Raw genomic sequence first — 17035 nt, 5'->3', positions numbered from 1 at the left:
AGGTCACAGTATCCATTCAAAATCCCCATGTTATTTTCACAAAAAAATCACAAGATACCGGATACCTTATATGGGCAAAGCTTGAAAGCTTTTTTGTAGGCAAACTTCAGAGGTCTATTTGCAGCCAATATTGCGTATTTGGCTATTCATATTAAGGCCATTACCTTTAAGAGTTGTTGACATTTATTTGCCAATAAATGGATCAGAATTTAACGCTGGTTCCATGCGATTGGTTTATTCAAATTCACTTCACCAGAGAGGTCTCTTCCAGTTCAGAGTCCCCGCCTTGACATAGCTTTTCCCGAACTTCCCACAGAAGAAATTGGATATGCCTGGTCGGGAAGAAAAGCACATTTCTACCAGACAGGGCCGGAGTGGGGCCACTTTTCAGTTTCAGGCCCAAGACCGGCCCACGTTTTACATAGTGGTGGAAATTGGATAAATGAAGCAACATTTCAGCTCTTACTATCCTGTAGTTTTTATTAGTACCATGGTTCAACAAATGTGTAAAGGTTATATAATAATTCACTTCAACTGAGAAGTTAACAAAAAATATTCCACTATTCCACAAGTTAAAGGAACCATATGTAAGATTGTGGCCAAAACTGGTACTGCAATCACTTTCAAATGACTGTAGAGCTGTGTATCCCCTCCTCTTCCCCCCTGACTCGAGGTTGCCAACCCGGATGCCAAAACACTACTGACTTTGTGATTAGTAGATAGGTAGAGGGTACGTACGTAGGCATCAGGCCAAAACACAACATGACATGACAAAACACAACATCAGTTGAGGGCTGCAACTTCACTTTTTAAATGGCAATATCCTGGCCGGACTAGAGTTGTCAGTGATATAAGTATTTGAAATTAACATGATTTCTTAATGTCTAGTGACATATCAGGGCAATTTTATGATTAATTGAAATACATTTCTTACATATGGTTCCTTTAACAAAAACAGAAAGAAAGAAAGACAGAAAGAAAGAAAGCCTTTGAAATGTAGCCTATCCCACGCTTCCACAAAGTGGCATACTGAACTAATGTTTAGGCTACATCTTTTTTGCATGGGTAGGCTATATTGTCGTTTGGTGATTTAGCCTACTCCTTTACTACACCCTCTTCTAAGCAAACAAGGCATATAGGTTCATCATGTAGCATAAATATTTTGCTCTTTCACTAATTTCGGGCTCATCATTTTCAGTGGTCGACTGGTTGATCTGCTGCTCAGAGGTTACAATTTTTACCGCATAGGCCTACACAGATCAAACTTCAGTTTTGTTATTAATATTTGCATACTGCAAAGTCTAATATGTTGCTTGCAAATAGCTTGACAACGCTACAAACGCCCATATTAGCCCAATAACTGCTAATAATAATTTCCTATAGGCTATCTCTCTTTACCAGTTGCCACTTTTGTCTGTAGGCCTAATCTAGAAGCTTGGCACATTTAGCAGCATCTACCTGGCCGTTTCAGTCCCTCCTGGCCTCTTTCTACCATCCATCCTTCCTGACGCTTATGGCTACTGTAGGGCCGGCCCGGCTATCCGTATCTGAGAAAAGTTTTTGGAAAAGACGGGCTATATGGACCCAACCAACTCTTTTTGGGAGGGGAGAACTCCCTCACACGGTATGGTAGGCTACAACCCATGCAGAGGCAACGGTGCCATGCACAGAATGCGGAACGTGTAGCCTACTTTAAGAGAAGTTAGACTGACGTGACAAATGTCGATTTTTTTCCTCGACCGGCCCAAAAATGAAAAAAATCGCCGCCAAACTTGCACCCCATTGAGTGCCTTGTTTGGAGATGTTCTTTCTTTTCCATTTTCTCTGTCTTTTGAGTGCTATGTAGTTTCTTCCAGGGGCAAAAAAGAGGTTGTGGGACACTGTGTCTAAGTTCACAGTTTTGTCCTTTCAGGTGCAATCAGCTCAGCTAACCTTTGTACTTCAATTCATAAAGGAGTGTATAGCTGAGTGTAGAGTGAGAGAGTTAACATTTCCTCAGAGTGTAGTACAGCCGGAGGCATCGACAGCATTGCTGAGGTAACTATTTTGTATATGAACCATATGCCTTAATATGATTTAATTGGGAAAGGATGTTCGGTAATTTATGTTAGGCTATATCTCTGCAAACATAACATGGAAGTGACCAAGTGCTAGAGAAGGTTGGTACATCAGGGTAAATATAACAATGTACTGTATGTGAGTGTGTGTCTGCAGTGGCGTCGCCAGCCGTAATCCACGCACTGTGCATATAATTTTTAAATGCTTTGACATGAAATCATTCAATATTACAACGATAAAAATAGCTTGTACTGTCTTGATTGAAACATGCTTCGCGCACAAATAGCCTATGTTTAGGGCAAAGAGAATGCACATCTCAACATTTATACATCTTATCCCGCCACGCACTTTAATCCGGCCTGCCGAGCATTTAATTAGGTTATCATAGGCCGCTTGCTATTTTTTTCCAGTGATAGACGACGTTGTGGTTAACTTTAGGCAAACTGCTTTACGCTCTTCTTAAGAACGTTTACAATGTCAATGTCAAAACAGCTACATCGATAGTATCTCCATTTCAGCAGATCTAACTAAGTTATGCTACTCCATTTAATTGGGAACGCATTTGAGCGTGCACTAGAGGGAGAGAGCGCTTCAGGTTCCAGCTGGCTTGTCATTGTTGATTGATATCTCCTTATAAGAAACTTTTAAAAGGAAATCGCAATGGCAACAGTAGTTCCCACTACTGACCATTTATAAACAGTGAGAGGGCACAGCCATAGGCACAGCACTAGCTATACTAGTGACAAATGGTCAGAAAGTTTAGTTTTTGAGATACCCCTACCGGAGGTAGAACTAAACCCAACAATGTTTTTCCTCATCTCTAAGGTCTCCCATATATGAAATGGATTCTTAGCTAAAAATATTTTACTGCTAAGATTGTTAAATTAACAGATATTGTTATACACCCCAAAACCAAAAAAGAATTAAAATATAGCCTGTCCGTATTGGAGTTAAGGCATATAAACTAGTGCAGATCAATCACACAAGCTCTGAGAGCTTTGAAACTTGGCGTGTTTATAGTCAGGAAGTTGCTTTACCTACTAGAAAAGACTGGATGTGAATATCTTGATGTGAATATCTTGATGTATGGAATGAATAGACATGTAAACATACACCTAAAATAAGCGGACATGCAAAAAATTTATATATCTATGCAGAATGTTTTCATTTACTTTGTAGCTGCTTTACCAGGGATTATCATAGCAACACATATGATGGCTTATGGGAAAGATGGGGTTGTACTGAATCCAATACCAGATATGTAAATATAGTATGACGAATCAGGTCATACTATATTACTATATTTATAATGAAAGAAAACGGAACACTGGCAAAATACAGTCTCCAAGTCCAAATCACATTATCAGTGGTGAGGAGAATGTTGACATTCATTGTTACTGCAAGGTAAGTTACATAATGTAAGTGCTGCTTTATATTTACATTTAATAATGATACATTTCATATGTCCCAGTATTAAACAATTAATATGAAACACAGATCCAATTGAATCAGGTTAACATTGGAATGGAACACCTTTATTAAAATATTTACATTCACTTGAATTTTGTTTTGGTCAAGTCATTACTGAATAATGGAAAATAATATTGTTAGCTTTTGTCTGTCCAGACCAGCAGTGGACAGTAGAGCCTACACTGCTTACTTCACTCCTAAGTAGCTAAACAGTTAGTTTTAGAAACTACTTTCCCTAGCTAAGAAAGTACTTAGCCCTCTGACCAATGTTTCATGTGTAATTCAACTTGATTTGCATTTTGATGAAAATTCTGAAATGTATATCATTTTTCCTTTTCACTTTTGAATTATGGAGAATGTCTTACAGGCATTGGATCCAAAGCTTTGTATCATTTGTGGGAAACATTTTGAAAAGGGCAAGAAAAAAGATCCCTATGTCCAAAACCCCACAGTAGAAGGCCTCCAATGCATACTTACCCTTGCTCAGCAGAGAGAGAGATTGTGATGTCCATAAAACTCTGGCTCCATATACAGATGATATTTCTTCCAAAATCAAAGTTGCATATCATGTTGCATATCATGTATCATGTAGAGTGAACTACTGCAGTAAGACAAAAATCAGTGAGCAGCAGCAAGTTGCAAATGTTGAGAGTGAGAGCACATCTGCACCAAGAAGGCTGAGTATCAAATACTGAGAGTTTCAAATACTGAGAGATTGTTTCATTTGTGGGAAGGCTAGCTCTAGATCAGAACCTCTGACAGCCATTTTGACTGGTACAGGGGCAATGTAAATTATAGGCCAAGTATACTTGCGTATACAAGGAATTTGGTCTCTGCATTTATCCCATCCGTGAATTAGTAAACACACAGAGCACACAGTGAACACAATTAGGTGAAGCACACACTAACCTGGAGCAGTGAGCTGCCTTATTACAGTGGCGCTCGGGGAGCAGTGAGGGGTTAGGTGCCTTGCTCAAGGGCACCATGGATGTGGGCATGGGAGAGCAGTGCTCAACCACTTCCCCCGCCTTTTTCCCTTCTGGGTCGGGGATCGAACCGGTAACTCTTCGGTTACAAGCCCGAACCCCTATTCGGCCACGGCTGTCCCCAGTACCAGAGACAAGGTCCTTCGAGCAGCTTCTGAAAGGCTTGATGAAGATGTCCATTCAAATTCTTTCATGCCCAGATCTCTTTGCATATGATGCCAAATACCATAAAATGTGCCTTGCACACTACATCTCTAAAAAGCAGACCAATGTCTATAACAAAGCGTTTATTAAGCTCACTGAAGACATTGATAAAACAGTATTGTCCAAAGATATAAAAGTGAGATCTCAATTCTTTGACTGATAGCTATGACAACATACTAATGACCATTGCTGAGCAAGAAGGTGTGTCTATAGTTCAACACAAGAAATATAGATCCTGGAAACTAAAGGAAAAGCTGATACAGCATTACAAAGACAGGCTTGCATTTGTTCCACGTCCAAGACAGTCAGATCTGATCTGCTCAGATAGTATGACCATATTGTGCACTGAGGGAAGCTGCTAAACTCACAGAAATAACAGTAGACTGAGACTACGCTTCCACAGACAAGTCAGAGTCTTTCCGAAATCCAAATATTACACAGGGCTGCAGACATATTGAGGAAAAGCATGGATCAGGTAGAGCATGACAGTGAGTAATATGTCAGCAGTGACTGTCGATTATGTTTCCAATGCAGCAAGTATGTACCCAACATTCTGTATGACTTTGTGAACTGGTGTGTTGATTAACATGCCCACAGAAATTACCAAACGTGGTGATGACCCAGCTTCAAAGGAGAATCTGTGTGTTAATTTGTCATGATCTCATTGAACAGAGCTGTCACATCCATACGCCAATCACACTGGGACTTCCCATTTTGATACATCATGAGTTTGGTAGTAAGACAGTCATCAATGAGCTCAGTGCAATGGGACACTGTGTTTCCTATACAGAAGTTAGGCACTTCTCACATCTGTTGCAGCAGACCAGATATCAAGGACAGAGAGTGGTGTCTACATCCCAACTGGCCCCACTGGAGTTGCTGAACATGGAATTTGTGATGCAGCCATCAGCAACTTTGACCAAAATGAAGACACCTTGGATGTGAAGCGTAAAAGAATGAACAAAATGTACCTGTAAAGTTTATCTCCATCCATTCATATCAATCGTGTTTAAGGTGGTGAGGGACCTCTGAACCTGAGGGAACCTGTGCTAGGCATTTATCTGCTGTGGAGACTTGGCCTCTTCGGAACACAACAGACGTCAAAGCATGGGTTGTACACTTCCCATCCAGGGTGTCTTCATTTTGGTAAAAGTTGTCGATGGCTGCATCAACAATTCCATGTTCAGCAACTCAAGTGAGAACAGTTGGGATGTAGACACCACTGTCCTTGATCTATATTTCTTGTGTTGACACACCTTCTTGCTCAGCAATGGTCTTTAGTATGTTCTCATAGCTATCAGTCAAGGAGTTGAGTCCTCAATTTCATACCTTTGGACAATACTGTTTTATCAATGTCTTCAGTGAGCTTAATAAAAGCTTTGTTATAGACATTGGTCTGCTTTTTTCATTATTTTCTATGGCTTCTGCTATATTTCATTTAGAGATGTAGTGTGCAAGGCATTTTATGGTATTTGGTATCATGCAAAAAGATCTGGGCATGAAAGAATTCGAAGATGTACATCTTCATCAAGCCTTTCAGAAGCTGCCCGAAGGACCTTGTCTCTGGTTCTTGCGTCTGTTCCAGTTGAAATTGCTGTCAGAGGTTCTGGTTTAGAGCTGGCCTTCCCACAAATGAAACAATCTCTCCGCATTTGAAATTATGTTGTATCAGCCCTACTCAGCCTTCTTGGTGCAGATGTGCTCTCACTCTCAACATTTGCAACTTGCTGCTGCTCACTGATTTTTGTCTTACTGCAGTAGTTCGCTATACATGATACATGATATGAAACTTTGATTTTGGAGAAAATATCATCTGTATATGGAGCCAGAGTTTTATGGACATCACCATCTCTCTCTCTGCTGAGCAAGGGTAAGTATGCGTTGGAGGCCTTCTACTGTGGGGTTTTGGACATAGGGATCTTTTTTCTTGCCCTTTTCAAAATGTTTCCCACAAGCTTTGGATCCAATGTCTGTAAGACATTTTCATTAGGCCTTTTCACACTGCCAAAATCGCCGCGATTTTATGTACCAGAATCGCGGAACGACTGTCCCTTTCACATAGACCGAGGCGGAACGGCGGGACAAAGTGTCTCGCCAAATTTACCATGCCGCCTAGACATTTTGCCGAGTTTTTTCGTTCCGGCACCAGTGTGAATGGGTCATAAGCAACAACAAAGCAACTTCACTTGCATTTGTAGGGTACTACAAATGCAAGCTAACCAAAGTGCAGTCTGTTCTCCCACCATGGTTTTGGAAATCGCATACCTGCTACATCTGAAGGCCCACGCATAATAAGGCCTACGACTATCACTCTACACGCCCCCTATTGCACATCACATTTTAATTTGCTAGCTGATCCTGCCTCCTGGCTCCCCAAAAGGCCGCATCATGTGAACAGATCAGCAGGCCGGCAAATTTTCACCTCATTTTCAAACACACGTTTCGGCAAAAAGACGTCTCCTCTTCCCGCAAATTTAGCGTAATCTCTGTGTGAAAAGGCCTTATAATTCAAGAGACTAGTGAAAAGGAAAAATTTCAGAATTTTCATTGAAATGCAAATCATTGAAATGCAAAGTTGAATTACACATGCAACATTAGTCAGAGGCCTAAGTACTTTCTTAGCTAGGGAAAGTAGTTTCTACAACTAACTGTTTAGCTACTTAGGGGTGAAGTAAGCAGTGTAGGCTCTACTGTCCACTGCTGGTCTCGACAGACAAAAGCTAACAATATTATTTTCCATTATTCAGTAATGACCAAAACAAAATTCAAGTGAATGTAAATATTTTAATAAAGGTGTTCCATTCCAGTGTTAACCTGATTCAATTGGATCTGTGTTTCATATGAAATGTATCATTATTAAATGTAATTATACAACAATTGGGTTCTATGGAACTATTTATTTGTTTCTGATTGGCCGAGAGACGTTCCATGAGTTGGAATATCCCTGGACATTTCAACTCAGACTCAGCACAGCTAATAATAAATCACTCCGCGACACAATGTGAAGATTTGACACCCAGCTCTCCACTATTTCAAGCAATGGGTTACTCCTTAGCAAACCATAACGAAACAGTGCTTCACCACATCTGTGGATTAAGCCACACAGTCAACTCAATGTAAGTAAGATAAACGAGGATGCTAATTGTTCTCAGCATTGCCAGCATTGTGTGTAATATGATTGTCACTTGGAGGAGACTTGTAGATAACGTTAGCATAATTAGCTAACCGCTGCTAACGTGCTAGCATCGTCACATCAGGCTGTGCACAGTAGTGTAACATTTATTCACTATACATTAATAAAGTTGAGTGGTTCTGCAATGTAGATTATGTTTCCGTTTTTTTGCAGTACCATGTCCCTTACATGACATGGCCCAGTGTCCTTGTAACATGCATGCAGCAAACCTAGATATGAATGTGATTTCCACATTTCTTTCAAGAAGACCACAAAGAAAAAAAAACACAGACCCGTAACGAGGGGTCTGGAATGTTGGTTACCTAGCAACCAAGACGCTGTCTATTGAAAAGGGAACTATTTTTTGATGTGTAAGAACGATGTGGATTTTTAAACAATAATGGAGTGTTTTCAGATTATTTAATTTGTGGTAGAATTGTTGTATAAAAGCAATATAGCACTCGTGATCGTGGGATTGGTCATGGATATTCCCACGGCTGTTGTTGCCTGCGCCACTCGGCCTCCGGCCTCGTGGCTACGGCCGAACAACACCCGTGGGAATATCCATGACCAACCCCACTCTCACTCGTGCTATATTGCTTAAATATAGATCAGCACTTGCCTTGCAGTAACAATGAATTTATCAACATTCTTCTCACCACTGATAATGTGATTTGGACTTGAGACTGTATTTTGCTAGTGTTCTGTTTTCTTTCATTTTGGACACCTCATACATTGAGTGACAGAACACCCTAACTTGTCATACTATACAGTATTTACATATTTGGTATTGTTGGATTCAGTACAACTCCACCTTTCCCATAAGCCATCATATGTGTTTCTATGATAATCCCTGGTAAAGCAGCTACAAAGTAAATGAAAACATTCTGCATAGATATTCATTTTTTGCATGTCCGCTTATTTTAGGTGTATGTTTACATGTCTATTCATTCCATACATCAAGATATTCACATCCAGTCTTTTCTAGTAGGTAAAGCAACTTCCTGACTATAAACATGCCAAGTTTCATGATTGATCTGCACTAGTTTATATGCCTTAACTCCCATACGGACAGGCTATATTTTAGTCCTTTTTTGGTTTTGGGGTGTATAACAATATCTGTTAATTTAACAATATTAGCAGTAAAATATTTTTAGCTAAGAATCCATTTCATATATTGGAGACCTTAGAGATAAGGAAAAACACTGTTGCGTTTAGTTCTACCTCCGGTAGGGGTATCTCAAAAATGTGGGGCCATTGTCACTAGCCTATAGGCTATTATTTGAGTGGAGCTGGCAAAGAAGTCTTAAAGTGACAGTGCACCATTTATAAATAAATTAAACAGTATCAAATTAACAGTATTTCTTAAGAAATTGTTTTTCTATGACTAAATTACTTTTTAAATTATAAAGTAATTTAAAGTAAAGTAATGTAAAGTAAAGTAATTTAAATTATACAAAACGTTATATATATATATATATATATATATATAGATTATATAGTTTTTTGTGTGTGGCCCAAAACCCCTGGCGTAGAGTATGGATCGTCTCAAAGTTTGGGACAACCAAACAGTTGTGTAAGCAAATCCGTCATGTGAGCCAGAGCCGATATGGCCAGAGCTGCTTGCTCTGTAAAGGTATTTCTATCCCACCCAAATTGCGTTAAAATGGTGTGTTTAGCAGCCAGATTTTTTTTTTTTAAATCCCTGGGGTGAAATCTTTCATCCCAGAACTTTTAAAAAGCTTTAAACACGGACTTCCAGTTTGGGCCATGCTGCAGTAGGAAGCAAGAGAGACGAGCTCTGGCCTAACTTGCCTATAATTTCCTTTAAAGTGTTTTTAACACCGTAGAACTATAATAAAACTACTGTTATACCGTCTTAAATTAGCCACGAACATATAATGAGCACCTCTAGACACAAACAGTCGACCTCAGCTGCACCAACAATGCGGAACACCATGGCCTCCCCTGCTAACGAATGCTCCTAGGAATGGCGATGGAATCTCCATGGACCAGTTGGTGGAAGAACTGTCAAAGCAACGTGCCAGTTTAAGAGATGATATTTCCATCCTCATTCAGGAATCTGTTGGCCCTTTGCAAACTTCTATGAACGCTGTCAAAGAGACTGTAGATAACTTTCAAACCCGCTTGACTGCAACGGAATCCCTAGCAGAGGAGAATTTCAAAAAGTTATTCGCAGCAGACGCAGCTATCAAATCTTTGCAAACACAAAATACACAGCTTCTGGATCGCATCGAGGATTTAGAAAACTGCTCTCACAGATCTAATTTGAGTTAATGTGAATTGTGAATGTTAGACAGCAATATTGATTATTTTAAAATAGCTTCAAGTTTAACTTTTAGATGGCCAAAGGCTCTCCCATAGGTTAACAGCTTAGTTAAGAAATAATGCACCTCCGGAAGATTCAAGATTTAGAGGGGGGCCAGCGGTTTGCCAATGTTCAGGAGGCAGACATTGGAGATTTGTGTGTTATGTTTAATGTTGGGATGTGTTTAATTATACCATAATTATACCACATATCCATTTTTATGTATTCTATGTTAAAACGGGTTTTTTATACTGCCAAAGGGTTTTTTGTTTTGTTAATTTTGTTTGATTATTATTTTGGAGGAGTTGTTGACAAACATTTACCTTTCTGCTATGGGGTGTAGCTACACTCCACCCCATTCCCCTCCTTTAGCGGCGCATGGCTGATAGCACAAGCTATAGTAGGGCAGAATTAGGCGCGCCATCCACCCGATTCATAAGCTGGAATGTTAAGGGCATGAATGGGCCGAGTAAGAGGTCACGAATATTTTCCCGCTTGAAAAAATTAAATGTGGAACTAGCATTTTTACAAGAAACTCACTTGACCATAGCAGATCAAGTTAGGCTCAGGAAAAATTGGGTTGGACAGATCTTCCACTCTGCCTTTAACGCTAAGGCACGGGGAGCGGCAATATTAATCCATAAAAAGATATTGTTTACGCCTTCAAAAACTATCTCTGATCCTCAAGGACGGTTTATAATAGTGACAGGTTCCCTCTTTAACATCCCAGTCGTACTTATAAGTGTATATTCCCCTAACTGGGATGATGTTGGCTTCATTAACAAACTCACCTCCCTGATTCCAAATCTAAATTCTAATAGGCTCATTCTTGCTGGTGATCTGAATACTGTGACTGACCCAACTATATATCGCTCCAATCCTAAAACTTTAACACGTTCCAAAATGTCCCAAGCTCTTTGTGATTTCATGGATCAGACTGGCTGTGTTGACCCATGGAGGTTTTTCTATCCACACAGAAAAGAATTCTCTTTCTTTTCACACGTTCATCATACATACAGTAGAATAGATTATTTTTTTATTGACAAAATACTCCTTCCTGCTGTAAAGAAAGTAGTGTACACTGCCATAGTGGAATCAGACCATCAGTGATTCTTGATCTTGTTTTCTCTCAAAATCTAATGCAGTGCAATACCTGGAGACTGAACACAGCCCTATTGGCAGACAAACAGTTCTGTGAATTCATATCTAAAGCAATTGATGAGTTTTTGTTATTCAACAGATCAGACGTAATATCACCATCTACTTTATGGGAGACACTGAAAGTTGTTATTAGGGGAGAAATTTTGTCATACTCCATATCACGTAATAAGGCAAGAAAACAGAGGGAGCAAGAACTTATTAACTCTATAAGAAACATAGACCGCCAGTATTCCACAGCTCCAACTCCAGAACTATATAAAGACAGAATCACTCTGAAAACTCAGTATGATTTATTTACGACGCAAAAAACTGAGAGACACCTCCTGTGGTCAAGTGGGCACTACTATGAGCATGGAGACAAAGCAGGTCGCTTGTTAGCTTACCAGCTGAAATGCAGATCAGCGTCTCGTATGATCCCACAGATTCTCAGTGCTTCACAGTTAACAATAGATCCAGTTGAAATAAACAATACTTTTAAAGCATTTTACTCAGACTTGTATACATCTGAATTTCCACATGATACATCAAACATGTTACAGTTTTTAAACAATTTAGATATCCCTAAGATTGATGTGGATGTTAAGACTGAATTGGACAAACCTTTGCAACTACAAAAGATTTATGATTCTATCCAGAAAATGCAAAGTGGTAAATCCCCAGGGCCAGACGGCTATCCTGTGGAATTTTACAAAAAGTTCTCATCTCAGCTAGCTCCCATTCTCCTTGAAATGTTTAACCATTTATTGAGTCTACCACAGAGCCTAACATAGACATCTATTTCACTTCTATTGAAACCTGGTAAGGACCTGGTGTGGGTCATATCGGCCAATTTCACTTCTAAAAACAGATGTAATGATATTAGCTAAGATCCTTGCCTCAAGATTAGATACTGTAATGCCCCAAATAATTTCAATGGACCAAACTGGATTTATGAAGGACCGCCACTCTTTCACAAATATTCGTAAACTGTTGAATGTTGTGCACTCTCAGGGGGATTCCAGAAGTGGTTGTCTCCCTGGATGCGGAGAAGGCATTTGACAGAATCGAGTGGGGTTATCTGTTTGCCGTATTAGAAAGATTTGGCTTTGGTTCTAATTTTATCTCTTATGTCCGCCTGCTATATACTTCCCCAAAAGCATCAGTAATAACTAACAAATTAGCTTCCCAACTTTTCCCTCTGTCAAGGGGTACCCGACAGGGATGTCCCCTCAGCCCACTTTTGTTTGCATTAGCTATAGAACCCCTGTCAATTAAGTTGAGAACATCACACGCTATACTGTACATGGATATCACAGGATGGGAGTTGAACATAGAATTTCTCTATATGCTGACGATTTATTGCTCTATAGATCCAGTGTCATGTGTCCCTAATGTTGTGGAAATGTTACATGTATTTGGCTACAAATTGAACATGTCCAAAAGTGAATGCTTTCCAATCAATAATTCAGCTCTTCAGATTTCAGATACTGCACTCCCTTTCCGCATTTCCAAGTCTGGCTTTAAATACTTAGGCATACAGGTCACCCGTAACTCTGATCTTTATGAAGAGAATTTCAAACCCCTCATGAGAAAACTAGAATCAGATCTTCAGAGATGGTCAGCCCTATACTTATCTCTCACAGGTAGAGTTAATTGTATACAAATGAACGTTTTACCTAGATTTTTGTATTTACATTACATTACTGTACATTTGGCTGAGGCATTTTTAACTAAAGCGACTAACAACATGGTAACAGTTAAGTTTTAAAGCAATTCTCTCAACAATTTTAGGACAATTTAAAAACGGAGTACAGTAAAGTGCATCAGTGAGTGCTGTTTTTAAACAGTTGAGTGTCAGTTCAAGACGGCAAGTAAGTGCTAGCATAAGCAAGACTTGTTGTAAGTGGTGCTATGAGAGGAGATGTTCAGGAGTTTTTTGAAAATGGAGAGGGATGTCCCTGCCCTTGTAGGAACTGGCAGTGTATTTGTTTCAGTGTCTCCCAGTATTTTTGTCCAAATATTTTTTTCAGTCTTTGAATAAGTTAATCTTTTCTTTTCTGTGAGATGGTAAAACTCTAGAATCCGGAAGGAGTTTCTAGAGAGACCCAAGAGCCAAGGCGGCCTAGCACTTCCCAATTTAAGGAATTATTATTGGGCGTCAAATATACAAAAAGTTATTTACTGGTTTCATTCTCCAGAAATGGAATGGTGTCAAGTTGAAGCAAACTCCTGCTTATCAACATCTCCCTCTGCTTTGGCTACAGCAAAATTATCTTTCTCACCATCACAGTATACATCAAGCCTCGTAGTACATTCTACTCTCTTTCTGCTTTCAGTGGTTCTGATAACCCCCTAGTACACCCTCTTAATATCAATGCTTCATCTTCAACTTTTGGTCTGTAAAACTAGGGAACCCAGGCTCTATGGAAATATAAAAGTTATGTTCATATCTTTATCAGAATGATAAATTGCAATTTCAGTAATTGTCAGCCATAAATTGCCTGATTTTCGAGGGTCTCCCCAGAGGATCTCCCCAGAACTCAATAACAAAAAATAGCTGGAGGGTTTTAATAATATAGCTGTTCATAGTTCCACATCACACATACAAAGTATGAGCCGATTTGGCCGACCCCCATCTTCCGACCTCTGTCTGGTTTTCTCATGCAATGACTCTTAAATGCTATTGTGATGTTTTGTTAACCACTGGATCATGTTCTTGTGTGTTGTGAAATTGGAGTTTAACACTAGAAGCCATTTCTGAGGTAAAGCTTAGCGCTGTGAAACCTTTAAATTGTTCATTGGTATACTACTGCTTTTGGAAATCCAAACATCATGGGCTTACACACACCTGACCTTTCTGTTTGTTTGTGTATCCTAGGTGTTTTTAAAAATGAAATCACAGATGCTTCCCACAGTATTTATCATGACACTAGCTCTCTCAGTGTGTGGCGTGTATGGTGGGAAAGTTCTGGTGTTTCCTATCGATGGCAGCCATTGGATCAACATGAATATTTTGATCAAAGAACTCTATTCCAGGGGACACACCGTCACTGTGTTCAGGTCCTCCGGTAGCTGGTACATCAAAGAATCCTCACCACACTACAATTCAATCACTGTCGAAGACGTGGCAGGGGGGTTTGATGAGGACTTTCTGAAGATGTTAATTTCTCGAATAATTCAGATCCAAGCCGACGGCGAGTCAAGCTGGAAGCGCTTACAGGTAGAGTGGGAGCTCATGAAACTGGGTCCAGTGATGACTCAGATGGAGATCAACATGCTGGCTAAACTGCTAGATGACCACAAGCTTATGCAGTCCCTCAGGGACGCAAAGTATGACTTGGTTCTGGCAGACCCAGTAGGAGCGTCTGGGGGGATCATAGCTCATTACCTGAACGTGCCCTTGGTCTTTAATGTCCGATGGACTGTTCACGGCGAGGGGCACTTTGCCATAGCTCCGTCGCCACTGTCCTATGTTCCCATGCCTATGTTTGAGCTCGCAGACAAAATGACCTTTCTCGAAAGGGTCTCAAATGTGTTCTTCTTCGCCTTTTATGAATTTCAGGCCCAGTTCCTCACCCGGCCACTGTGGGCTACCTTTACTAACAAATATTTTGGTCCCGATGTAGACTATTTTCAGTTGATACAGGGAGCTGATATTTGGCTGATGCGGGTCGATTTTGTGTTTGAGTTCCCACGCCCCACTATGCCCAATGTTGTTTACATGGGTGGGTTCCAGTGTAAGCCAGCAAAGCCGCTTCCTCAGGACCTGGAGGACTTTGTCCAGAGCTCTGGAGAACATGGAGTTGTCATCATGTCTTTGGGAACGTTAGTCAGTGAACTTCCGAGACGTGTAGTGGAGGAAATGGCTGCAGCTTTCGCCCAGCTACCACAGAAAGTCATCATGAGGTACACTGGAGAAAAACCATCGACCCTGGGTAACAACACCCTGCTGGTCGAGTGGCTGCCCCAAAATGACCTACTTGGCCATTCAAAGACCAGAGCATTTGTTGCCCATGGCGGAACCAATGGTGTTCAGGAGGCTATTTATCATGGTGTCCCAATCCTTGGTGTTCCACTGATGTTTGATCAACCTGACAATCTTTCAAGGATGCGAGCTAAAGGAGCAGCAAAGGTTATGGACATTTTCTCAGTCAACAGAGACACGTTCCTCCAGGCTTTGCAGGAGGTGCTCCATGAGCCATTCTACAGGGAGAACATGCAGAGGCTCTCCAGGCTGCACAGAGACCAGCCAATGCAGCCCCTGGACCGAGCCCTCTTCTGGATTGAGTTTGTTATGAGGAACAAAGGTGCTGCTCACCTGCGCACAGAGTCCTACAAGATGCCCTGGTACTCCTACCACTCTGTGGATGTGGTTGTATTCTTACTTGCTGTCTTGGCCACTTTCATGGCTAGTTTTGTTTTTGGAATTAAGTTTCTGTGCACCAAGGTTTGTTGTAAACAAAAGTCAAAACTAGAATAACAACTTACTGATGCAAAAAACATAATAGAGGAGTTTTCTGATTATGTTGAATACCATGTAGAACAATTATATACTGTATCTGCACTTACAAAGATTATTTCTAAATTTTGTATTAATTTCACTCTTGACATTAAGCTATAATCATGCACTGAAATAGCATGGAGTGAAATCAGAATGATACTTTGTGCTTTCACAGAGGAGGTGATCTTGTGAGATTGTGTGATAGTGTCTAAATTGTGAGATTGTGTTGTGCTTTAGAGGAAGTGAAGTCATGTATATCCTCTTACTTCTCTTGTAACTCCAGTGCTCTTGTGACTTAAGTGTTATTTGCACATTCAATTGAATGGCACATACAGAACATCAGGGGGATTTAAACTGTGCATTTTGCCATTTATTTTCCATGACTTCATTAGTCTTTTGTATCAGTTGTTGAATGGACTTTAATCCACCCCATTTGTATGTTGAGGAGAATTTCTGCAACATGAATAAATAAAATTGTCCACTCTAGGGTATGTATTACAAATATATTACACATGTTAAGGGTACCTTTGTCCCAGTATGCCTTATAATACAGCTAGTTATCAACTTATCTCCAGTTGATAAATTAGGTAAATGTTTAGCTTTTGCGGTATGGACATTATCATGTATTGCCACCATGGACAAGGGGCAGATTACCTCTCACTGGCCTCTGAGGACCAGGATTAAAAAGGGAGGAGGTGGCTGCACCACCTTTGTTTTAAAATGTAATATGATCAGAAGTCTGTTGCACCATTCTCGGCAGGTGACTAGAGCTGGGGGATGCAACACACTCCAATCAGATGACCAGATTCTGACACAATGGAGCACACATACTGCTGTATCGCCTTCATCCACAGCCATAAAACACTCACTTATTGGTGCAAAAAGAGAATGTTTTGACATTTGTCTCGATGGCAAGTTTCAGTTTTGTTCTCGAATGACAGCAAAATACAAATAATGAAATGCAATATGCTCACAGAATTGAGCCTCAAAATTCAGTTAAAAGATGCAAATATTGTTGTCTTTCTTTTCTATTGGATTTTTTCACAAAAGAATTTTCTCTAGTATGAAGCTTCAAGCAAAAACTTCAGGCAATGACAGAGTAAACTGACCCTTGAAGAACAGGCCAGGTCAACCAGTTCTACAACAAGCTTATCCTGCATTTTGGCAATTTAGAT

General features: G+C 40.2%; 1 protein-coding gene across 2 annotated transcripts; it reads left to right on the top strand.

Annotated features, from left to right (window-relative positions):
• Positions 1 to 1956: 1956 nt before the first annotated feature.
• Positions 1957 to 16346, top strand: LOC121682273 (UDP-glucuronosyltransferase 2B17-like). 2 transcript variants are annotated; one of them, XM_042062350.1, is made up of 2 exons: positions 1957 to 2037; positions 14238 to 16346. In XM_042062350.1, exon 2 carries the CDS (start codon positions 14250 to 14252, stop codon positions 15837 to 15839), a length of 1590 nt encoding a protein of 529 aa, XP_041918284.1. In that variant the 5' UTR covers positions 1957 to 2037; positions 14238 to 14249; the 3' UTR covers positions 15840 to 16346. The 2 variants fall into 2 exon arrangements, with proteins under 2 accessions (XP_041918284.1, XP_041918285.1); XM_042062351.1 differs by lacking the exon at positions 1957 to 2037 and adding an exon at positions 2116 to 2159.
• The last annotated feature ends 689 nt before the right edge of the window (positions 16347 to 17035 follow it).

This window comes from Alosa sapidissima, chromosome 14 (assembly GCF_018492685.1).
Source record: "Alosa sapidissima isolate fAloSap1 chromosome 14, fAloSap1.pri, whole genome shotgun sequence".
In the NCBI taxonomy this organism is placed as follows: Eukaryota; Metazoa; Chordata; class Actinopteri; order Clupeiformes; family Clupeidae; genus Alosa; species Alosa sapidissima.
This window is presented reverse-complemented; position numbering and strand designations above follow the sequence as displayed.

What these genes read in the sequence shown, in the direction of transcription:
- LOC121682273 (XM_042062350.1), top strand. Translation starts at nt 14,250, where the DNA reads ATGAAATCACAGATGCTTCCCACAGTATTTATCATGACACTAGCTCTC.